Source organism: Passer domesticus, chromosome Z (assembly GCF_036417665.1).
Source record: "Passer domesticus isolate bPasDom1 chromosome Z, bPasDom1.hap1, whole genome shotgun sequence".
Classification (NCBI taxonomy): domain Eukaryota; kingdom Metazoa; phylum Chordata; class Aves; order Passeriformes; family Passeridae; genus Passer; species Passer domesticus.
In genome coordinates this window covers 33,850,368-33,876,878 of record NC_087512.1, presented here as the reverse complement: position 1 = coordinate 33,876,878, position 26,511 = coordinate 33,850,368, and the positions used below count along the sequence as shown (strand labels likewise).

The window sequence follows — 26,511 nt, the reverse complement described above, 5'->3', positions numbered from 1 at the left end:
ACAAAACCTGAACTGAACACAAGATAATTAGTAATTCAAATTACTTTGCATCAGTATCCAAGTCTTTGCTCAGTACAAGTGCTAACAATAGGTTAACTTTCAGCTCAGAATTAAGTTAAAATATAAAACACTAAGCACCATATTAATTGGGATACTAATGAAATAAAAAAGTACAACCCCTAATTTCATCCTATCACCTTACACATTCAGTATACTGAACTTCTATGTATCAGTGGGAAAGACTATGAAAAGAGTGCCCTTGTTTCACGTCCTCAGAAAAAAAGACACTATCTCCCAAAAATGCCTTGCCAGGCCACCTGAAGAGTTACAATGTGTGTAGACTGTGAACCGGCATGATCTACTGCTTCTACTCGGGCAGAAACAGAATTAAAAATAAAAATTATTTTCAAATTTGGACAACTGCTGCAGGCTTCCAAAAAGCATTAGGATCTACACAGAAGCCGGATTCAGAGTAATTTTAACATCCAAAAAAATCTTGTGTTTATGTTGGTAAGCTGGGGGGAAAGCAAACAAACAAAACAAACACACAAAAAACAAGCCACAAACCAGATTAAACCTCTCTAAACAATAGCAAATAAATTATTTCAAAGGACATTAAATCAGTAGTCCTTCCAGCCTAAATGACACTACTTTCATAGAATCAATTAGGCTGGAAACAACCTCTGAGATCAAGTCCAACCTATGACGAAACACCACTGTGTCAGGTGGTCCATGGCACTAAATGCCATGCCCAGTCTTTCCTTAAATACCTTCACGGACAGTGACTTCACCTCCTTGGGCAGCCCATTCCAATGCCCCATTACTCCTTCTGTGAAGATATTCCTCCAAATGTTCAACCTACACCTCTCCTGGCACAACTTAAGCCTGCGTCATCTTGTGCTATCACTGGTCTGTGAGAAGAAATCGACCCCCACCTGGCTACAGCCTCCTTTCAGGCAGCCAAAGAGGGGATAAGGTCATCCCTCAGTCTCCTTTTCTCCGAGCTAAACAACCCCAGTTCCCTCAGTTGCTCCTCACAAGACCCACATTCTAGACCCTTCACCAGCCTTAAATCTATGAATCATAATAACAGGAATAAATCACTGCATCTACTCCAATTTTAGAATACTTTTAATTCAAATTGCTCAACTAATCAGAAATATGGAAAGCAGAAATTACATGATAATAGCATTTGAGCATTTATATTTAATACAGAATTCACTGTGTCTTTTATACTAAACTGTCATAAATCACTAAGAAATCAGTCCAAAGGCCACAAAATCATTACAGGAGAGAAGACCCAATATAACGAAGTGCTAATAGTATTCTACCTGAAAACACTCAGAAATCCTTAGTCAAGCAAACAGTCAAAAGTTTCTTATGCTGATTGATGACTTCATGAGCTATGTTTAGGTAAGTTTGTTAATCTATTTAAAGTCTTGGATCTGCTTATGAGCCTGCTTCCTTAACATTTCCCTTTACTGTCCCAAATACAAAACCACAGAGGTAGCTGTTGGGTTTTCTGCTTAGTTTTTTATATATTAGAAGAGCTGAGACCCTTGGGCTTCCATATGAGTCTAAGAAGCACTATCAAACACCATGAAACTCCCTACAAGCAGGGGTGTCTGCTTTTTGTCCTACCATGCAAATTCATATATATTCCTGGTCCCAGCTGGGAAACAGTTTGAGGCAATCCAAGAACATGGAATAGTACGCTTTCTTCTGTTACAAAATAAAAGCAAAAAAAATGGAAAACCACAGCAAGAGGTATTGAATTGTTCCCAATGAACAAATATGTACTATATACATATGTACAATATGAGGGAAGTCTTCACATTCCTCCCATAGTTTTTGCTCAATATACAGCATTTACTGAGCCGCTGACAACTGAATTTCCACCTAAATATTCCAAAATCTCCCTTTGGTAACACAAAATTTCAACAAACATTCCTAATGAGAACACAAACACTCAGGTACAAACTATCTCTTCTAACAAGCAGTTTAGTTCAATTTAACCTGTTACTATTCCACAAACAGGCTACTTTAAGTTGTCCAAAGAAGAGTAAAAATCAGCCACAAATTTGTACTCATGTCAGTTATGAAAGGAATGGCAATTTCACTAAGTTCTGTAACTCTTCCATCAGTGCTAAAAGAACACTAGATGAAACAACATTAAAAACCCCATCCTAACTGTAAAATAAAAAATCTTCTTTGTAATAATCAATGTTGAATGACCACTCAACAAACTTCAAAGAAACAGCTACACAGAACAGGCTAAAAGGTGTCCATTAAATGATAAACAAATAACAACTGCAACCACAAAACACAAACCAAAGCCTTCACAAATCCCATGGAAGTAAGCAAAAAGTCACAGGAATTTCCAAAGCTGCGAAACAATGATATTTCAATACATATTGTTTATTTTTTATGATGACAAACTGATATTTAAAGTTACTACTGCAAATTATGAATGAGCATACACAGAACTATAAAGAAATGCTGCAAATATATCAACAGATATGCTAAATTAAATCATCATATGCCTTTCACTGTGCACCCAGTATGTACTTTAACTTCTCTAAATGCACACAAAACTAAGCAATGTTCTGCCTAAGTGTACCTCTGCCAAAGGAATAAGGATGCAAATGCATCTTCAAATGTTACCAGTAATGAAAAAACCCAATCAAACAAAAAAACCACGAGTTCATCCAAAGTTAAAAATATGAGAACTTTATTTCATAAAAGGAAAGCTTACACAGAAGTTAACAAAATTTTTCATTATTGCAACAAAGTATTACAAAGAAATTAGTCAAAGAATGTTGAGTTACAATACGTGAATTTCTTCTCTTTAACATGCCAAACATTTTAATGGCTATCTCATTTAAATCTCAGTAATATGATTAATTAAGCATTATGTATAATGGAAGGAGTATGAGTTAGAAATTATTAAAGTTTAAGATGAAAAGAAGTGTAAACAGCCTTTTTAAGCTCTTGGCAGAATTCATGGACTTGGTAAAGTTTTCCCTGCATGGCCCTGAAAGCCAAACAATTTTTGTGGAAAAAAGACTGCTTACTTACTTACACTGTCTGAAGCTGGCACAGAAAAACACTGCAGCTGTCAAGGCCTGGGATGTATCAATCTTCAAAGAACATTCAGCCCACTCAAGTGCACGTTAACAGCTCAAGAGGTCAGCAAGAGTGTACCTTGAACAGCTGAGATCTTATATAAAGGCAGAATACAGATGCCATTTGAAAGCTAGCAAAAATTACTCATTACTTAGAGCATATCTAATGTCAGATAAAGACGCTCACCCTGCAATCAAGTTTGCATGAAGGGCAAAAATACTCTGAAAAAAGGAAGGAGCACATTGTGTATTCCCTGAAAACTGACATTTTTCCCCCCAGCCTACAGTTGAAGTGATTGTAGTTCATCATACTGAGAGACAAAAAGAAATTCAGACTATCCTAGGCTTTAAATGTCTTCTTTGCAAAGCAAACTGGATTTTTCTTACTGATTTTTAACAGGAGCAAGCTCAGAAACATTGACAAAAGATAAGTCGCTAACAAACATTATAAGGCATAACTAGCTACAGCACAAGTATTTGCTTTCAAGTGAAGCTGTGAATTTATAAAACATCAGCAGAAATAAAAAAAAATAGGAATGTCTCTGACTTACAAGCTGGGAAAGACAAATATCCTTATTCAAAACCTTTTATCTTCCTTTTGGAAGGGAATTCCAAGCACAATTATTTCACTGGCTATTCGATATCAAAAATACCTAAAACTGTATCAATATTGCAATTATTTGTCTAATGGAAACTTAGACCCATAGAATCTTTTCAATATTTTTATACAGTTTTATCAAGGAGAAGTAATTATACTGAATTTACTAAAGCAAAACTTTTAAATTAGCAGTGAAACAAGTATTAAAAGCATAAGCAGTATCTTTTTTCTTTTTTTTTTTAATCTCCCAGAAACTATACAATTATAACTGTTTGGGTTTTACTTTTACTTATAACAGTTTGGGTTTTACATTTACAAGTAAGTTTAGGTTTTTGTTTAGATGTATATCATGCACTGTGTTGAGAACAAGGATAAACTGAAAAACTTCCCCCCTCTAACATAAATTCATACATCAAGCATCTCAGTTACCTGCAATTTGAAATCAGTACTCTTTTTGATTTTCATTGTACTTATTTCTAAGCATGTTAATTACTGTTAAGTGTTCCTATCATACCTTAAATCTTTACAGCATTATACATTATTATTCACTTATTATTATTAATTTTCTCAAATCTAAAAGACAATACCCTCAGAGCAGAAAAGTAAAACATAAACCCCAACCTCTTCACACTCAATCCAAACAGCCTCTTTTGCACTCCCACCTTTCCTATCATCACTACAAAAATATAGGACACAAACTCTCATTTCAGTTCTTTAATCAGTTTATACCCCCAAGTGGGAAAATAAAGCAGTTGGGAGGACAGAGGGAGCTATTGGTTTGCTGTTAATTTTTAATAAGAACTCTATAACAATCGCATAACAATAATTTTCTGCGTTATGAATTGAGTATTTCAAAACACATGATTGTCAGGCTGGAAAAACTTGTATGGAAATCAAAATACTACATGGCATGGGGTGTGAGGGGGGAATGCATGAAATAACCTGGCTGGCTGGTATAAACACTGAAAAACCTGCAAGAAAATTTTGTCTATGGATTGTTCTGGGCTCCCCAAACATCTACGACAGACTAGTACACTTCCAACTAAACAACTGAAGTCTTTTATCAAGCTGATATAAACACTTCACATGCAAGTGACAAGACTTCTTTCTTGATGTCACAAGATTTTTAAATTTATGCTGCTGCATACTGTCAGTTCAGACTCTCTTGACCCACTGTGCCAGTGTTTCTTCGTGTTTTCCAGTTTTCCATATTACATTCCTAAATAAGAGGTATTCTCTGTACAACCATGTCCTGCTGAGTAGTCACAACACTACTCTAACTCTTTAGAAAATCTATCTGTGAGGTGCTGTGCTTTTCAACAACCTAAAAACTCACCAGAAGACTGATCAGTAACTTACAAGAAAACTTAGAACCTTAGACATACCCGGCTCTTAAAATAATACTGTGTTATTTTCAAGTTCACAGAAATCACTCACAGACAGTATGCACTGTTAACATCTAACTATGAGGCAGAAATTCGTAAGAGGGTTGTAGGCCATAGATCTGGCTGTAGACTTGACCAGACTGACTGCGTTTTTTTAACGGACATCATCAGCAAACAAGAGTATTTTCCCCCATCCCGTCAATTCCTTAATGTTGCAGTATAAGTGAGACAATCAACATATAAATGCATTATATTAAAAAAAAAAAGTTTCATGTATATTTCTCACTACTTTTCTATTCAAAGAAATTGCTGTTACATTGTCTGTGTTGGCAGTTTTTGCAACAAACGTATGTTTGATTCAAAAAAGGACAGTGTAGTATACTGCTTTACTTAACACTTGTGCGTAAATATACACGCACACACACCCTCAGACACGCAATCCATTAAAAAGTAAATTCTTACTCATTACTCTGCTGAATGCAAACAGGCACAATAAAAATAATATAGTGTCATTGTTACAATGTTGATGCCCTAACAGGGTTCTAAGCAAAAATACCATCCAACTTATACTGAAGATGCTGTCCTTACACATGATTTAATCAGCATACTCTCAGATTAGTTCATCAGCATAACAAAAAGACAGCAATGAACTTAAGAATATATAATGAAATTCTTCAGTTAACTGGCATAAATAACTGACTTACCGTGGCATCAACTGGCAAGAAATACGAGGTACTCCTTGGTCATGGCATAGTAAAAAAATGAACATCACTGAAGGCAGATCAGTACCATCACAGGAGGAAGGAACAAAAATAAACATCAATTCACTCATAGACAAAACTTACCAGATAGATATGGATCTACCACACACAATGCCACCCTCACTGAATAGCAAAAAGTAAATTACTTCTTCAGTGAGCATACAGGATGCTCTGTTTCCCTTCATTCACTAGAACAGCCTTCTACCACCAGTTGCTTTTTTTCTGAATACTCGATATTGGAGATGCAGCACTTGATTAATGTAGGAAATCTTTTCAAAAAGGAGAAAATGTGAGAAATCAAAAGTTTTCTTTTAATCCCTTTCTACATCACGGATAGGAAAAGTGTTCTGCCAGCATTCATTTCAAACTATAACTTTCTAAACTACTTCAATTAAAACTAACTGCAGTCATAGAAGTAATTGACACAGAAGATGCACAGAATTGGGTAGGACATGAATTTTCCAAGTCACATAACTGCTTTCTGTAAGCACTACAACTCAGCTATTGTAACAATTCTATCACTTACTTGAGAGTACAGGATCGTTTAAAAGCTTCAGTGCAGCTCTCAGAGTTAGTTTTGTTTAAATGTAATGCTCTGGATTAATATAATCATAATGCACTTGTGATTTTTAATCCATTCAAGAGTACAGGAATGCATAAATAATTTTATTTTATAGACAATGTAACCACATGTATGCATTTGGGTATATTCCCTCTGTATTACCATGACTAACCAAGTGCAATTTGGGTCCATTATTTCAACTGTGCCTGAAATGGCATGGTAGTGTTTTCCAAATCCTGTGGACAAAATAAAATTGTGGACAAATACGAGAACCCTTCTACAGGATCACTGCTTCAACAGAACCACATCCACCATTTAATCAGACTGCTACCATCATCTTGACCAACAGGGTATCAGTGTCCTGACACTGTTTCTATACGATTGCCTGTATTTTACTTTTCCAATTAAACTGTAGTTCTGACTTGTAATGTCTCACTAGCTTGCTTTCAAACCAGTACACTATGACAAGCATGGATGACAAGAGGGTACTTAGATACAGGAAACATACTTCACCAAGGGCAAACCATGCCTGTGATTACATCAGTGGATAAATGAAGGGCAACACGATTCTTCAGTGGGGGACACCTACCTCCAAAAAGCCGAAAGGTTGCCTCGGCTGCTGGGGTCCAGTCCAGCTAGCTATAGACCCTTGCCCATAGATACTTCATAGACGAAGGTAAAAGATTGAGAAGCGCTCTCCTCCACGTGGGAGAAGTTGTCCTTTATTCCAAGAAACACATCAGGCAGACCAACCCATGGGAGAAAAGAGGGCATTCCCTGGCAGCAGGGAGTTTTTATACCCCCTGGGATGGAGACAGGGAGAGGTACACAGCCAATGGGATACCAGTGAGGAGTGGGGAGGGGAGGGGTAACCCAGGGGAGAGACCACCAGGGAGTACCGGGATAGATGAAGGGAAAGACCATGTGATGGGGAAAAGGGGTAACAAACCACATGATATAACAGAAGCTATACAGTGCAATATAAAACTATTCTGTGCAAATTCCTAGTCACCCAGTGGAAGAGAGCAACTAAACCAGTGCACCACAACACCCCACAACATTCTTGCCATTTGTTTGAAGAACTAATGGGTTTGATGGATGCACTATTAGATAAGTAAGGGTCTATGTCCCTGTCCAGAGGGTTGCAGTTAACTGCTCTGTGTCCACATGGAAACCAATCATAAGTGGTGCTACTCCCAGGTTTATACTGAAACCAGTAATATTTAACACCTTCCTAATTACATCTTCATTATATAAACAGTACCAAGCTGAGCACTGCACCAGCAGGAAGGGATGCCATCCAGAGGGAATGACATCAACAGGTTTGAAAATCTCAAAAGTGAAACAAGGCAAAGTGAGAGGTCTTGCACCTGGGTTTGGCAAAGCCCATCATCAATACAGACTGTGGGATTAATTGATTGAGAGGAAAAGCACTTGCATGAACTGCTGGACAAAATGCTGAACATGAGCCAGCAGCATGCACTTTTACACCAGAAAGCCAACTGCATCCAGGGCCCACCCCAGGTCACAGGAGACAATTCTCCCTCTCTTCTCTGCCGTTGTGAGACCCTACCTGGAGTACTGTGTCCAGCTCTATGGACCAGAGCAGCAGAAAGACATGGTCATATCAACACAGGTCCACAGCAGGGCCACAGAACTGATCGGAAGCATTTTCACACCTTTCCTGTGAAAAAAGGATGAAATAGTTGGGTTTGTGCTGCTTGGAAAATACATACAAGGGTCCTGTTTGCCGCCTTTCAATACCTTAAGGGCGCTTGTAAGAAATACAGACTTTACCAGAGTCTCAAGTAACAGGAAAAGGTTTAACAATCTTAAATTGTATCCTTTTCAATTTAAAAATATTTAAATTTGGATTAAGTATAAATTCAGATTGAACATAAGGAAAGTGGACAACAAGGTGGTGTGGCAATGGAAGAAGATTGCAGGCGCCTCATCATGGAAGATTTCAAAGACACCTTGGGTAGGGTTTTAAGCAACATGACCTACTGAAACACATTCCTGGCTAAGGAAGTGGGACTAGATGATCTTTAAAGGTCCTTCCAATTCAAGCTATTCTACGACTCTAATCTCTACACCAAATTTGGAATTCCCACTGACATGCTGGGCCAATCTGAAATATTCACACACAGACATACTGTGAATAGGGAATGACTTTATGAAGCGCAAAAATATACTTTTTTCAGTCTCACTTTTAGTTAGTCTTCAGTTTTACTTCTATATTCAAAATCAGTGTTTTTCAAAAGGAATACCAGATATGAAAAAATTTCACTGCAGTTAACTAACATTTGCAAGAAGTAAAATAAAGTAGAAGAAAATAAACTTAGGTATTCAACCACACTACTTCTGTATATAATACAAAAAGAGTAAGGCCTTTACTAACAACACCTGTACTAACCAGACTCATGTGATTTACCCTCCTTATGGCAAAATATAACAGTATGAAATAACAAAAAAACCACCCAAAGCACTAAACAGCTGGCATCCCTTGGCACCAATAAATATGTGGTCTTGACTTAATCACTAATAAAAGAAATTAGCATTTAATGAATGGAAGAACTAAATACTTTGCTCCCTTTCAAAACAAGAGGATGAATATCAACTGTTTCTCTACAAGAAATACTGACACACTCAAATTCTCGTACTGGTAATTTACAAAAATTTCAATTTTGGTCACAAAATTGATGTGACCAAATGGAGAACAAAGTCAACATAAAAATATATCACCATGGAAAATCAATGTTTTAGTGTTCTGGTTTTTTGAGGTTTTTAAATTTATTGTTACTTTCAATTCCCAGATATTGATTAAAAAACGTTGGTGATATGTATCATCAACATGCATCTCCAATATCTAGTCACTTGTTATGAAGCAACACAATGTCTTGGTGTGTCAGTTAATTTTGGATTGTAAATAAAGGAGAGGGGTTGTTAAAACTACATATAACTCAATAGTAACATGGCTACATTATTTTCAGTGGGTGTGGTGGATATTAAATTGCTCCAGAATGAATGAATAAAAGCACCCATTTTCACAGCTAATTAAATGTTTTCTGTTATCAGTGCTAATGATGGCAAATAGACACAGAAAGTGGTCAAAACTAGACAGTTCCACTGCCCACAAAGCACTGTTATTTTTCTTCAAGCACACTATAAAACAGGACATAAAGACCACAATGGATCTATGCATAGCTTTTCACAACAAGCAGGAAACACAGCATGAAACAAGTCAGGAAGTGATAGGCGTCTCTGTCACTTCACTTCCCACAAAGCAGCAGCCACCTTTCTTGATTCTCTTTTACCCAAAAATGCCTAGAGATACACATAGTCAGTTCTTCAAGATTTCTTTCCAATCCTTGGTAATAAACACAAGCAAAAGCAGCAGCAAGTATTGGAAGATCCCTTTATTACTCATTTGTATTTACCACCTTCTGACACAAGTGCTGAAATGCTACCAGTGAATTTGTTGCAGCAGAACCTGATCACCTTTAACAGATCACTGATCACCTCCTAACTTTTTGACTAATGGCGAACTATCTATTTCTAGTGGATAAACTCCATTTGTAAATTGAAAACCTTACAGAGTATGTTTTCTTTGACTAAACAGTATGATCTGCAGACTGCTGCCAGTTGGCAGACTCTACTTTTTGGGCTGTACAGAGTACCATGCAATGGCGCACTAAATTGCTAATACAGTAGAAGATTAGGCATTATAACTATCACTGACAGAAGAGGCATATGAGCTACAGAAGATAACACTAACAAGACCTCCCTAAAAATAATACATGTATTTTTATGCAGGGAAAAGGAAAAAAAAAAAAAAAAGAAAGAGTAGTTCAGCTTTGGTAGAACCATAAAGTTAGAAAAGAAAGCCCTCAGGAAGGAAAATACAGTATCATTTTAGCAGAAAGATGTGCCACATTACCTTTGAAATCAAAAAGCTGCAGTGAGTAAACTGAAGACTAATGTCCTGTTTTATAGTGTGCTGGAAGAAAAATAACAGTTCTTTGTGGGCAGTGGAACTGTCTTGTTAGTATCACCAACAACATAAGTAAAACCAGAAGATAATGTGCTTGCTTCTTCCAACTTTTTGCATTACCATCAATCTGGGACACTGTTTAACATGGAAAATCCAGTCCAGAATCACTGTCTTGTTCAAAGCAGGAATTTAATGCAGTTTCCCATCACAGAATACCTGAAAGAGCTGTTCCTATATTTTTAGTTACAGAATGGGGGAGCATCCAAGTGTCTATTCTAGGAAGAGCCTGAGAGCTAGGGCATCAATCATCAATTTATCAATGCACATTATTTTACACCAAATAAACTGTCTTGCACCACAATAGGCTTCCCTACCGGACGCCAATGAATAAGCTATGAATCTCTACAGACCAAACAGGTGGTTTAAAGAAATACACAAGACTAAAGAGAAAGCACATAAAGCTTAAGAAAGTAATCCTGGCTCAGAAATTCCACCCACAGAATGAGCTTCCAGAGATATATCACCCCCCTTACTAAAAAAATAAAGCAACAAAAATCAAAACAAGCACAAGGAAAAAAACAAGCAAACAAATGCAGACTAATTTCCTACACCAGGAGCCATCATGTTTTGCAAAAACAGCATATCCATCTGCTCCACCACTAAAAATATAGTATCACAAGGGAAAATAAAATGGAGTCAGATCTTTTCAACACCAAGGAAATAATACAGAGAATAATAAGAACATAGGTACTGAAGATATTGATATTTTGAGGTGGTAGGCAGTAGCATAGAACTCTGAAATAGAATACCACAGTTAGCACAAGTAATAGAGACAAGATGTGACATGACTTACTATTTGACCTTTGTCTTTTCCACTGCCCTCCAATAATGTCAAGCCCATTACAGAAATGTAAAAAGGTGCTAAAGAAAACAAGAAATTTAAAAATAAATAGTAGTTTTCTGTTTTCTTTTCAGTTGTTTTCAGGAACCACAACTTTATTTCTCAAGTAATTCTCAAATAAAATAAGAGCACTGAAATTAAAAATAACTAGAAAATGTCTTACTGCAGACACAATCATAATTTTCCCAAAACAGCATACTATAGAGGTACACCTCCTTAGCTTTATACAAGGCTTCTCAGTAGACAATCTGGGAGTTTTGGATTATTTTCTTAATTTAGCTTTCTCACGACAAAATTTGGCTTTAGCTTTCTCACCACAAAATTATATGTCAATGTCAGTTTTCAGAGTGACTGCAAGAAAACTGTGCTTTTAACAGGCCCCACTCCAAGATCTTGCTGATTACTAGTGACAATCCTGCAATTGTTTGAGTAGTATTAAAGGAAACATTAAATACTACCCCACTTTAGCTGCACAGGCCAAGACTTAGTAATAGAACATCAGCTTGAAAGTAATAAAAAAAGGAACACGTGCACACAAAAAAGTATTAAGAATTAAGAAGTATTAAGAATACCATATATGACTTTTGTAGGCACCTTTACTTCATGGGAATTGTTACCATAAATAAAAAATAAAAAAACCCCAAACAAAAACAGCATAAATGTGAAAAAGAACATTGTTTTGAATGTTTTGAATGAACATAAAGGCCACCACCCTGGATGACTAGAAGAGTCAGGTTCTCCAGAATTCTGCCACAGAAAATAACCAATATCCATAACTAGATGCCTGGAATACCGGAGGTTAAAGCAAAGCTAGCATGCACAATACTTCCACTAAGACTCAGGGGCTTCACTAGCCAAAGTAGGCTCCCATGTATTTAGCCAATAGATCCCAATCAACAGGCTGCAGTTCCCAGAAAAGATTTAACTTCAGAAGTGCAGTGTATATGACAATGAATATAAAGTCCAAGCAGGTGTGTAGAAGAGAAACATCACATAATTTATTCAGATGCTAAATCACTTTTGGATATATACATCTTTTGCTAAAACTGTTCAGTTTAGAACCAATTAAAACTTTAGCCCCAATTATTTGATAAATGTATTTTTTTCTTTGGGGGGGAAAAAATATCCAAAAGGCTAATACCTCAACCAATACTTAAGACTTAAGTCGTTTAGTTCTGATGCAGCCTTAAACTACTAAACTAGATTTCAGCTGCCAAGGTTTTTTCAGAAATGCATTTTATGAGCCTGTGAAGGGAAAGGGAAAAGGGAAAAGGCTTGGGCAATTTTATCCAGCTGCTGGATAAAGTTAACACCCTCTCACTAACATCTTTTACAAAGGCACTTAGATAACTTTTCTATCCAAAATGCCTGCTAAGGCACTCTATGAAAGACACAACCCTAACCAAAAGCATAGAACAGAAGACAAAGAAAATCTTAATAGAAAGTGAAACACTTTTACTGTGATACACCTCCACAGGTTGTCCTGAGAGGTGGCAGTCTCCAGGAATGGAAATACCCAAAAATTAACTAGACACTGTCCTGGGCAATCTAATCTAGGGTGGGGTGCAATAGATGCTCTCAAGAATACCATTCCAACCTAAATGGTTTCACAATTCTGATTAACAAGACATGCAAATATTAGGAGACAGCACAGAAACAAAAGAAGTTCTTAGGTCTAAAGGCAATTCAGCATACCACAGCAGATGAAATGAAATTATGCTCAAGAAATTAGCTGGTCAGCAACAACTTTATATTTCAACTGAAAAGATGCTAGAAAAACACAACATTAACATTACCCATATGTATTTATGCTTTCAAATGACCTGCCTTTACGCAAAGTTTTCATATGAAATATAACCTTAAAATGGATTAACAATCTACAAATAATTCCATCAGTAGACTTTGAAACCACTTGAAGAATTTTACTGAAGTCCATTCAGTAAATCAGGCCATTTTCGTTCCCATTCCAATTCAGAATATCTTCACAGAACTTCTTTACAAAGTTAATAACCTTAGAGAAATGCTACACTGGAAAACCAGCCTAATTGATGAGGCTATCACCTCTTTTATGTATTAAAATCTGGCTTCTCTCTTCTTTCTGTAACATACACATGCTTAAACATGTCAAATGTATTGATGGATTAGTAAAATGGTAAAGCATGTAGATGTCTACACTGCAGTACTTTCAGAGAATCTCAGAGATTCATGCTTCACTTTCTTTTTTATTTTATTAATAATCTGAAATATATCCTGAACACATGCATCCCCTGTCGTTAGAAGGATGGTACATGCTAGATTCTACCTTGAGATGGAGAGATTACAGACTGGGTTCTGTTTTCAAAAGCTGTAACTAGCTTCCTGTTCATTTTTTGCTTGCTTTCCTCAAAGAAAGCTATCTGATCTGATAAAAGACAAAAACCCAAGAATGGCAAGATAATATGCAAGAAACTTAAAATAAACACATTTCAAAATACTTTGCTAACTTTCAACACCTGTGGAATGTGTTCATCAAGAAACAAGTAGAAATGCACACGTAGTTGAAATTAATCTAAAGGGGAAATCAGATGCTTAACTACACTTTGTACACATCAAGTGACTGAAGTGATTAGAAATTCACATTTGCCCTGTTTCTTCAAAGTTTCCAGCACGTATAATGCTCTTCAAAAATACTACATGCTGTAAGATTTTAGTAATACATCATTTATGTTCAACTAGCAAATGAGCAGAGCACAGGGCTTCCTTCTGCCTCCACCCAATTTTGTCTGATACCATACACTCTATTTACTAGGAATAGTAAACAGTATCTTTATAGAGAGTTCCCTTAACTTCTCTCACAAGACATTGAAGATATCCCCTAAACATTTAGCATTGTTCAGCCTTTCCAAACAGGATTTTCACTTGACAGCTCCCTCTCCCCACATATCTCTTATGCAACATGTTTTCTCAAGAAGTCTTGATCCAACCCACGGCAGGAATCCAACACCAACTGTCATGTCTATCAATGCTGCTTGAAGCAGGAAGCCTCTACTAACTTTCAGATGGATGCTTTCTTCTGATTGCTACATCAGCCCAGGCCTTCACGGCTTTAACCAGACTACATCCCACGTGAAAATACTGTTTTGGCTGCCTGCAGCATTAGGTGTCACCTCCCTCTCTGCGATATACTTTTCTTGTAATCCATGTTTGCCAGAGAATTTTCACTGATTTCTAGAACAAGATCTCACACTGCCAACGTTTTTATATTCTTCAATAAGCACACCTGACTATCAGCGAACAACGACCAACTGGAAAAATGAGGAAAATGTACCTATGAAGGGAGGCCACAAGGCAAGACATAGAGGAGGAACTTTTGAAAGTACACCCATAATTACTCATTAAACCTTCCCTTCCCAGAAACAGCCCGGGTATATTTAATCCTGATGCAAGGTTGTGGGAGAGATGAAATTACCTCCAAAGGCTCCTTCAAGACTTAAAATTCTCTAAAATCCCTCTGCCTGTTCATTCTCCCCCGCAGTTGCATACGGCAGTACCTCGGGACTTTTACTATTTCAATTCAAGCGAACCGTGGCTTCTGGAAGGGTGAACAAAACAGCTTCAGGACAGGTGGTTTTATCCAAAGCAAGGGCCCAAGCCCGATTTAATTAGTGTCTTGGAGGCGCCGGGCGCCCGCGGCCCCGCTCCTCCTCCTTGCCCGCCGGGAGCGAGACGCGAACCCGCGGCCCCCGGCGGGACGCGGCCGCCCAGCCCCGGGCCGGCCCTCGCCCCGCGCTCAGGTACCTGGCAGCGGCTCAGCTGCTCCGCCAGAGCCCGCAGCTCTTCCTCCAGCTCTGCCACCCGCTGCGTCGCCGCCTCCGAGCACCCCGAAGCCATCGCCGAAAGCCTCTCGCCATACCTCCCGCGGAGACGGCGAGGGGAGAGGAGGGTCCGCGTCCGGCGGAGCGGGCTCAGGCAGCCCCCGCCCGCCCGCGCCTGGGGCAAAGAGGGGAGAATCGACGCCGTGAACCACGCAAATGAAAACTTTCCCCCGCACTCACGGCGCGGGCGAGCGCCGGAAACCGCTGGGAAGAAAGAGGACGCGGTGGAATGACGTCACAGCTCCACCGCTACCCCGGCGAGGAGAAGGGGCGAGGGGCACGTTTGAATTCGCCCGCCCGAGGCGCGGCGCCGCGCATGCGCCGCGCGGGTGCCGGAGTGGGGCGGGGCGCGGGCGGTGAGGCGCTGCGCTCGAGCGGCGCCTGTGGGGCGCCTCCGCCTGCCGCCCCCTTCTCCAAGGGCCAGGGGCACCTGCTGCCCAGCCATGTGCTGGGCGAGGGATGTTGGAAATGCCTGGGAATCCAGCAGGTCGCCCGCCCTTCCTCCCAGCCGTGGGAGCACATGTGTCCCGCCTCTGTTTAGATCCTAGATGTTTGCATGTGAACCGTACCGGTCAGACTCACAGACAGAATGGGTCAGGCTGGAAGGAACCACAGTGGACCATCGGGTCCAACCTGCCTGTTCAAGCAGGGTCATCCCAGAGCACGTGGCACAGGATCGTTCTTGAGTATCCCAGCGAGCCATGCTTCCACAGCCTGTGGGCAATCTGTTCGGTCACTGCACAGTAAAGTTCCCCCTCTTCATCAGGAGCTTCCTGTGCATCAGTTTTTGTGCCTTGCCTCTTGTCCTGTCGCTTGCCACCACAGAGCAGAGCCTGACTCATCCACGGACACCCTCCCTTCAGATACTCACGGACACTGCTGGGGTAATGACATGTTTGTGGGTGTTCTGCGAGGTGCTGAGGCTCCAGCACACCTGAGTCAGATGTCTCATGCTTTTTCCTCTTTGTCTCTATGTTTCTTTTTTCTCTGAATTAAATAATAACAATTGCAAGACAAAGAGTCAGAGACCTGGGTTGAGGTTAGGTCTTGATAGTGTTTTAAGATGCATGAGCACACTTGTTTCTCAGACAGGAAGTTTTCAGATTTATTAATCCCCGAGTTGAATTTCAGAGCCTACAACTGAAAGCAAAGGAAGGCTTCAAAGATCTAACTCTTACAAATATGTGAAATATTTCGGCTGGTGCCACTATGTAAATGTACTGTTTAAGATCCAGATATGCAGAGTACCTAGTTTTGTAATGAAGGGTTCAAGAGCATTGCCAAAGCAAATCCTTGTGTAGCCTACATGGGAAGCAAAATACTCATAAAAAGCATAGACTTTCTCCCAAACGGAGAAAGAAGTTGAAACAGAATATATTTTAACCTGGAAATTGCATTTCACCAATGTCAGTATCTTATTACAGAAATACTATACTTGTTTTTGTAGAGAAATATATTTTCTTTTGCTCTCCATTGTAACTTTTGCATGGTTTCTAGAAAAGTTGCCCTTAATGTACCACTGTGACAAGAAATTAAACTCCTTGTGTGTATGTGTGCATGCAGATAAGCAAGCAGGTTTCACACCATGTGAATTAGGATATATATTAAAATGTCCAATCCTTCCACCTGTGGCCCTAGCAGAAAGATTCCTGCATCCTTGGTGATAGCTGTGCCTGGCAAGTTGATTTTTCATCACATTGATGTCCAGGAGCCCTTCTCAGAAGCAGAGAGTGGATACAGTACTCAATGCCAAGATTTTTCACATAATTTTTCAATTAAAATTTTTACTATTACTGTAGGTATTGTCTGCACAATTATAAATGTAATCATAAAGGTGGGAGGCTGCATTTGAGTCTTCTCTGTTTAGGTATATGGAGAATTAAGGAGATTCAACAATTATTTTATCAATACCACATCTCTCCTTAGAACAGCCGTTATAATTTTTATAGTTCATCACTCATTGTGTTTTGTGTCATCTCATATTTGTGATCTTGCACTTCCTGTCATTTATCTTTCTGTGTTATTAAATGTTCAAATATCCATATGACGAAAATGTCAATTCTAACATGTTTACATTTTAAAGTTTTTCTTTGCTTTTAGGATCTCCTAGTTCTCTTCTACCATAAATTCACTGTCCAGTCATTATGATTCTATGTAGTCTTCACTTTTTCCACATCCCTGCCTTTTAGTAACCATCTTTTTTTATTTTTCATCTGTTTCCTAATATTTTTATCACTGTCCCCTTGACCGTTTGTTCCCTATTACACTTGGGCAACAAGAAGCTAACCTTACTTAAAAAACAATGTGCTTAGATTAACTGCTGAACAGCTACAATGGTAAACAGGATTTAAAAACATTTTCCAAGTACAAGGTCATTCAAAGTTGAGCTGAGAAGATTCAATTATTACAGGGGCTAGGCTCAAAGCTTGACAGAACACAAAACAACAGACTGCAATTCCTTACATCTTTAGAACCTTAAAAAAGAAATTCGTGTATTTGCTATTTGTGTAGACACAACATGTTGCCACAATAAACCCAAAAGTAACACTCCCCCATAACAAGACACTTATTTAAGGACATAAGATTTTTTGTATATTGTTTAACTAACATCACATTTGTTTTCCTGCTATTTCATAAGCTTATTATTCTCTATAATATAAAGATTCTAGTTATTAACCCAAACAGTATTCATGATAGTTCTTAGAATACCTAAGAAAATTTAAAATGTGGAGTTGGCACGTTTTGGTGAATTGGGAGACATTGACTTGTATCAGAGTATTTCGTACATTATGTTTCTCCCTAGTCTTCATATTTTGGCACCCCTGCATTTACAGTCATCAAATCCATGACACTGTTAGGCTAAATTCTTTCAAAACTCCTTTCCCTTTGGATTTCACTTTTTTTTAAATTAAATAACATCTATTAGAAATATATTGCACCATTGAAACCTATTTGTTATGGCTTTTACTCACTTGCAGTTCCTCTGAATGTTACACAAATGGAAGTGCTCCCCAAGCTGCTTTGGTGACAGAGGCAAAAAATATTTTTTGTTTGGTGAGTTTTTTTTTGCTTTTGGGAAATTCCACATCTTTCTTTGATACATGTTCATATTACAAACATGTTTCATTTAGTCCTATCACTAATTACTTTTTTTTTCTGATTGTATATTTATTTTCCTTATTATAATGTGAAATATAAAGTTTCTCTATCCATTTTGGCAATCCCAATACTTCATTATTAAGGTAAAGACATGCAAGTACATAATAGAGCATTTTCATTTTCCTTTAAACAAAAAATGTCCTTACTAGCCTGACTTTAATATTTTTGAAATACTAAAGAATTTGCTTTTCTCCTTGGATATTTTTATGTGGACTGTTCATGTTTGCCACTAGTAGTTTTCTAGGAAACAGCATCATCAAACAGGTACATTCTGAAAGATGTTTCTCAGCTAAAGTGAAGTCAAAATTGCTGAAATTACTTCTAGCAGTTTTTGGCAACGTCCTCAATATTTTAGGAATTTCTGTGTTTCTCAAGAACATATTAGAACCCTAGAAACATGTTTGATCTTGTTTAGACAATTAATTCAAAGCATACTTTTCTCCAGTAAAAGTTTCTGGGAGTTTTGTGATGTAGGTTTGCGTTTGGGTTTGTTTGGTGGTTTCAGGGCGGCGGTGGAGATTCTTTCCACTTCTGCGACAGCTGTATATAATAGCATGATTATGGTCATAGGAAGAATGGGGAAATAAAAGTGGAAAGGTCTGTAAGGAGATAATATCTGAGATTGGATCACCCACCATAACCAAGAGGACAGACAGACATTTGGTTGTAAAAAAGAAAACAAACCAAAAACATACTCATATTGAATTAGCTGATTTTGAGAAAGCGGAGCTGGAAAAGGTCAGCATGGAAGCCTAGATTCACTGATGTACAGGCCTGGAGTTCTACCACTAGCATGATTTGCTTTTCACTCAATGAAAAGAAAGTATCATCTTGTTCTCATAAGCAGAGAGTAAGGTAGCAGAGGTCTGATTTGTGCCGGAAAGGACAAGAGGTAGCACCAAGTGGCCTCTAGAATGTATCAATTTTATTGCTTTAATTTACTGCATACTTTTCTACTGCACACTATGTCTTTCTTAGAGGCTTGGTAAACATCAATTAACAAGTTACATTCTCCAGAAGGGCTACATCATGATGCCAGTCTCTAACATGGCCCTGTTCCACTTACCTTTACCATGGAGAAGGCTTTGGTTTTTCATTTTCTTTTAAATGAGGTCACAGACCTTGGCACTACACCCTTCAAGGCAATGAAAAATAAAAGCCAGTAATATAAAGTAGGGCATGTCAGCTGAACAAAGCACAGAGGGAGGAGGTGATTAACAGTTCTGGATGAAGTCTTCCCCGCCCCATAGCACCTGCCAGAAACTGGAGGTCGTGAGGGAAGGGCAGACAGCTGAAGGTCATTAAGAGGGTGAAGCAGATTCCAGGGTGGCTGTCCTGGCAGAAGCAATATTAGGTTTGTGTTGTGGTGAACTGAAGAGATGGGTTTTGGTGAGCACTGGGAATTGATTGTTTCTTTGTTAATTTGTTTCTTAGTGGAATTGACCATCAGAAAGAAATTGAGCTTTGACCTTGCATGCGGTGTGTAGTCTGTATCATAGACTAACTGGGAGAGTCACCTGGTTATGGAAGGATTGCATGGAAAATCAAGAGTTTACTGTCATCACTCTGAGAAAGAGTGTTAAGAGTACATGGCCACCCAGGCTCAGTAAGTAAGACATGACACCCTTGTTAACCCAAGGAGTGGCTGCTGACAGGGGAAACACCATCCATGACCACCCAAACTTTTTAGAGTGCAGGAGACACTGAGACGCTCCCTCACCCTAGGGATTGCAGCTGAGAACATACACCTACGTGTCCTCTCATTGCAGTCATGCACATGCATACAACACAAGAGCCATGAACTTGGGCAAGTTCCTCAAAATTACCCATTTTTAATACTAGAAATCAGGTTTGCAACAGTTTGTATGTGTTAGTATTGGACACTGCTGCACAATGTAATGAAACAAACTGATTTTTTGACTGGGGGCAAATTAAAGGTATAAGTAGTGCAATTAATGAAATAAGAAATTCAAATTCAATTTAAAAATTGCTACATTTCAAATTTCTGTCATTCAGAAATAATAACAGAATTTTGAATAGAAATTTTAAAGTGAATGACTCAGGCAAGCTGCAAAATTGAGGGAAGTATAGCTTACCTCATTTTACATGACAGAGAGGTTAATGTGTAGTCAGGCTAAATCACTGCAGAATGCACAGCAGTAGCATTGATAAAACTGCAAATATTAAAAAGGGCATAAATCAGAACTCAGCAATTTTTTTTCCCAGAACAGAGGGAAGACATAGGATTTTCAGGTCTTTGTTTAACAGTTCATACTGTGTTAAAAAAATAGAGGCCTGAGGTAAATAAATAAATTGAAGCAAAGTATACACTAGTCATTTAGTCAAAAACCATTTGCTGCGATTGAAACACTTTTTCTGGTTTTATCAATGTGCTTAAATTAATGTTGTATACGTTATTCTACAGACACTAGCTTTTAAAGAAGAAAAAATACTTGCTCCCACTCTAAGATAAGGAGGTTTTGACATCTTGTTATGAAATTCCTCTTGCCTCAATAACCTTGCTGAGTTCTTTAGCTAGAAATTCTGAGGTAAATGTCTGTTTGTTTTCAGATTTGCAGTTGACCATCAGGTTTAACTTAGAGTTATTTACAATCACTTGAATTCAGAAACTACTTCAGATGAACAAGCAAGATTCTATTTTTATTATCTGTGTGCACCATGGCAGTAGCTAAGAGTTACTGGGAGGGCACTTTGTGCTGCAGTATTTCAGTTGCTAACACTGTTCCCAAAAGCGCTGTTTGCTATAAATTCCCAGCCCAAGGGAATACAGAATAGATACTGCACATTGTATTCTAGGGTGGTACTGCAGATTCAGCCCAACATGAACTCTTCTTGCAGCCTGAACTCCATCATCACAGTGGGATTCAACTGACTCAATTCACCGAGATAGAGCTCGTGTATTTTGGCAGCGGTGCAAAGTTGTGCATTTGAACTTTCCTTTCCTTTCCTACTGTGGCTGATTTTAGAGTAACAAAGTGAGACTCCATATTTGTTGATTTAAGCTTTTAGACACAGTTTTTACTCAACAGAGTTGCTTCCTTTAGAGACAGAAAATATTTAAGAATAAATACTACCTAAATATCTGTATTTAAAAAAAATTAAAAATTAAGCATTGTAGTGGAAACTGCATTTAAAATTACCTGGAATAATTCAAAAACAAAAGATAATTCCTGCAGAAATTAAGGGGGTTTTTAATACTGAATTTCGATAAATGTGTTTGTTTTGGTTGGTTTTCTCAGCAGTTGTATCCTATTAATTTGCACAAGATAATAATTGATTTAAGCATGTAAAATAATTTAATTATGTCTGAAGGCAGACAGTAGAAGGGTTTAGAGGATAGGTTTTCATGCTTACCCATTTGTGAGGGGGACAGGCAGTTGTCAGATCATATTCAGTTTTGAATTTACAAAAAAAGCATAAATAGAATTCTTGGTACACTTTATTTTCAATTCAAAAGTAAATAACATTCTAAAAGAGTATTAGAGTTGCTTGCCAAGAATAATTACATTCCCTTTTTTTTTCCAGAAAACGAAACTTAATTATTACCAGCTCTCACAATTCTTTTGGAAGATCCCTATTACTTTCCTTAAAACTCCTTCTGGAGTCCATAAGAATTTCTAGGGTTGTTTCTTATTATGCTTTTAGCATTTCTATTACACAGTATAAAAATATGGCCCAAATAGGACCTAAGAGCTCAAAAACTGAAAATCAAATATAAATCAAATACAAATAACTAATAGAAATCACAATTTTATTTTCTCTCTGACCAGTGGTTTTTGGACACTTAGCATAGATAAACACTAGATATCTCTTTAATCTGTGAAAACCATAGATTAAAAAATGCTAATTTGGTTGCATGACCCAAGCAATGGTAGAAATATGCTAATTGAAGACTAAAAATTACAGATACTAAAAAATTGATACTAATATTTTTTATTGCTTCAATTGCCTGAACTTAATACAATATGATGTTTTGAGACTGTGAATGTTACAAAGGAAATACACAGCCCAGACAGCAATTACATTAGATCACATGGTGATTTTCTTCCACTTTCTTCACGGAATGAGGTACAGTTACAGGTGGAAGAATATACAGTCTCATGTCGCAATCTAACTCCACTTTTTCATTATCAGTTGAGTCTTTGTATTCCTAGTGAGGGTCAGCTTGACATCTGCCCCCCCGACCAGTCCTGCATCCTCACCACATAATCTGTTTTACAAGTGTGCTCAAAATTATCCAGTTCCTGAGTTGCTCTGATATTCTGCATAAGCTTTCTGGCAGTATTTTGTGATCTAGAAAACATTTTGTGTTAGTCAGTCTTTTCTAAGGTATCATTTCTGAGTATCCAATCATGTTAATTCAGATGTCAGTACTTTGACAAATGTCCTCTGAATAATCCAGCAGCAGCTTCAAATAGAATCTTTGCATCCCTGGTCCCCTCTGCATGGCTAAAACTTCCACATAAGCTCTTATATGAGGAACAGAGCAAGCAGCAGAAGACAGTAGCTTCTTAAAATGTTGCAGCTTTATGGATTAGGTGATAATATTTGAATAATTTACAGGAACACTCAAGAAGATAACTTGGGGTCTGTGAATTCTTATCTATGTGCATAATTTTGGTTTTGTCTACTGTAAATAGGAAATACTCATCTGGCATATTTGAAGAATCAATCATATGTTGTGCTAATTCATATTTTGCAGGCACATTGCAACATTCCTGCTAAATACTTTAATTTTTTTTTAAAACAGATATGGGAAGCTTGGTGCTAATGCCTCAGCATGCTTGGGCACCATTTTAAACTTTTTTTTTTTGTGCTAATAATACATAAGTCTGCCAACTCATGGAGACCCACTTCATTCTGAAACCTCTTGGTATGACCATAAACAGAGGAAATGTAGTCTCTCACATTTCCTACAAGTACATACCCAATTGCATAGTTTTTATTAGAGGGCGGTTCTGACCTCATGCTTCACAAAAAATTATTCTGTTATTCTTGTGACATGCAGCACAGGGGAAATAGCTATTATGTTGATTAATATTATGGTTGAAATGTTGTTTGTGGGTCCAAGGTCACAGTAGCACTCCCCTGACTGACTTCGGGAAGACAACATTTTCAGTCATTGTCCTTTTTCTAGATCCCGCCATTGTGTAGTGACAGGCTGACCTTTCTATTTGAAAATCTTTTGCACAATAGTATACCATACACCTATACTCACAGGGAAAGAAGCTCTGAAATAGAAGGAGGAATTAGAAGGCCTGTATTATCAAATCACACTGTAGAGGCATAAAGTAACAATGCTTCAATGACTGGAGGACAAAAATGGAAAGAAATATTAAATCTAGAAGACAATATTTATGCAAGAAAATTTCAGCAAAAATAGTAATTTCTCCCAGTAGCTAAACAAAACCTGTTTATGTCATTGCTCTTAAATAGGATTCATATTTTTTAAACATAAAAATACATCACCATGGGAGTTCCAAAAGATGAACTGTGCCTGGATACAGAAGAAGATTTAGTATTCCAGTATCCCAGACTAAATCAATAACTGGCATCTTATCTGGTCCATTTATTGAGAGAACATGATTTGCTTTTTCTTTGCATCATGTTAATGGAATTTTTTTCCTATTGAACAATATCTCTGTATGAATACTGTTTTAAAGCTTATTTGAGTGGACATTTCCTTTGTACAGATTATATACTTATATAGTATTATATACAGTGCTGCTTCCAGAAGTGCTGTGCTTGGATCTGTTATTTTCCAGTAACCAAAATAATAAAGAAATAGTGTGTTTCACTGTTAACTTCACACAAAGGTTCAGGTAACTATGCAGCCTCCATCTCAGTTAGAAAATGAAACATCTGGATCTACGCATCTTCATCAGCATTCAGGGTAGTAGAAAAAACTTAAAAACATATAACAGAAGGTAAAACAATACCCTTCATTAATCTGATTTTTAAAATAATTATTTTCATTTAAGTACTGCTGGTTACATTGATAAAGAATTGTAATAAAAATTATGGTTTACAGAACCAGAATTACTGCAGATTAGTTTGCATACATATTATTAATTAGCTTAATTTTTTGCATTATCTAACTTGCCGTTTCTTGGATTGAAACAGTAGTTGTCTGCCACTGCCAGCAGACATACTGCCTTTGCCTCCAAGCAAAACCTCTTACTGAAACCAGAGAGTGCTTTTCTCTAATCTTGTACTCATGTCTAAACAATATAAAGTATGAGTTGCAGCTCTACTGACCTCCAGGAGGCCCACCACTTTCTTTCACACTCTTTTCCTTTTATGCCTAAAAATTTCAGCTCTGTGTTCTAATTATTACAAGGTTTTTATTATTATATTTATTGCAAAATTTTATTTAGAACCTTGTCAATTGTCACATTATACCCCTTTTGCTCATCAGTGCTTTTCAGTCTGAGTGGTGGAACCTCAATAGTGTCTTTTTACTTTTAAAATCTCTCAGAAGTGTTTGTGTATGTCAGTCTGTGATGACTTGTGGATATTAGACCACAAGAGATATCCACTTGTGGATATTAGACCACATTTTTTTATTTCCTTCATTCTGGCATTTTCAGGCCTTTCCTTGACCATTCTTCTCTCTGATATTTCCTTTTCTTTCCTGAAAAATGTGTTGTTTTACACATTAGAAACTTGCTATTTCTAAACCTGATTCTTATTACCACCTTCTGTTCATTTCTGTTTTGATCATCAGTGCAGGTAATATGTGCCTGTTTTTCTTCTCCTTCAATCAGGCCCTTCTTCCAATTTATCGCTGTGGTAGTGTTGCTTAGTAGGCCATTCTTCTTACTCAGGGTTGGCCCTCCATGTTCTTTTTTTCAGTAGTATTTACAAGTTCTTAGGTAAGCTGGCAGTTTCCTCTATTCCTTCTTCTTCCAGTGTTCTCCTACAGTGTGGACTGCTATAATCTCCATCTTCTCTGATCTTTAGAGCATCCATAAAGTCTTTCAGTGTCTGCATACAGTCACCTTTGTCAATCACTGTGTGGCCTTGCCAGTCACCTTACCACCTATTGCCCGTTCTTTTATTTAGAAAAATTAAAATACATTTTCATCCCATTTACATCAGTGAGTTTCTTCTGCTCAGTTGGATGAGCCCGCACATCACTCTGCAGCTGTCCCAGAAATTTTGTTCCTTTCTCATGTCTTGGGGTTGAAGTAGAAGTTGACTACCGATGAAATGCAGTATTGTGGGAAGTACTGAAATTTTGTCCTTTCTTGCCCAGACCAGTTACTTGCATCACAAAATCCTTTTATATGACGTAAATGTACAGACTGCACCTACCATTTATTTGAGACTTCAGAGGGCACATGCTGTCTGTGCAAACCCTTTCATACACAGAATTTCTCATACATTTAATTTCGCTAAATGACACTACATACTACTATTCTAATATAGAGGAGGAGACAAGACCTTCCCATGTGTGCTGGTTTTGGCTGGAGTAGAGTTAATTTTCTTCACAATGGCTGATATAGGGCTATGTTTTGGATTTGTACCGAACACAGAGTTGGTAATACAGAGATGTTTTAGTTACGGCTGAGCAGGGCTTGCACACAGCCAGGGCCTTTTCTGCTTTTCATGTTGCCACACTGGGGAGGAAGTTGGGGGTGCATGGGAGGCAGGGAGGAGACATAGCCAAGATGGGTGACCCCATCTGACCAACGGGGCATGACCCCACACCACGTAGCAGCATGTTCAGGATATGAAATGGGGGGAAGAAAGAGGAAGAAAGAAACACAAAATTCCTTGTGTTGCTTGGCTTTTGTGTACAGCTTTTGTTTTCCCTTATTAAATTGCCTTTATCTCAATCCACAAATTTTCTACCTTTTACCCTTCTCATTGTCTCATGGATACTGCTGGTGGGGGAGTGAGCAAGCGACTGTGGGACTTGGCTGTCTGCTGGGATGAAACCATGATGCCATGAAGCAGCACTCACCGACACAATACTCAGTAGTATATGCTGGCAATAGGTCCATTCCTGCCTACTGCTTGTTGACCCATGCCTTCTCTTTTCCAGCAGTCACATGAGATACTGGGCCAGCCTCCCTTCCAGGAGTCTTTTGGTAGATTTCACAGAGACCTGGGCAGAACACAGAGCAAAACATCTGCTCAGCACAA

The 26,511-nt window shown here is 38.1% G+C and overlaps 1 protein-coding gene across 1 annotated transcript in view; it reads right to left on the bottom strand.

Annotated features, from left to right (window-relative positions):
* Positions 1 to 15,625, bottom strand: part of CNTLN (centlein) — a 180,140-nt gene extending 164,515 nt beyond the window's left edge. Inside the window, exons 1-2 of the mRNA XM_064405240.1 lie at positions 15,434 to 15,625; positions 15,104 to 15,295 (exon numbers count right to left, since the gene is read on the bottom strand). Coding sequence (XP_064261310.1) covers positions 15,104 to 15,295; positions 15,434 to 15,625 — 384 coding nt within the window. The remainder of the gene's footprint in view (positions 1 to 15,103; positions 15,296 to 15,433) is intronic.
* Between the last annotated feature and the right edge of the window lie 10,886 nt (positions 15,626 to 26,511).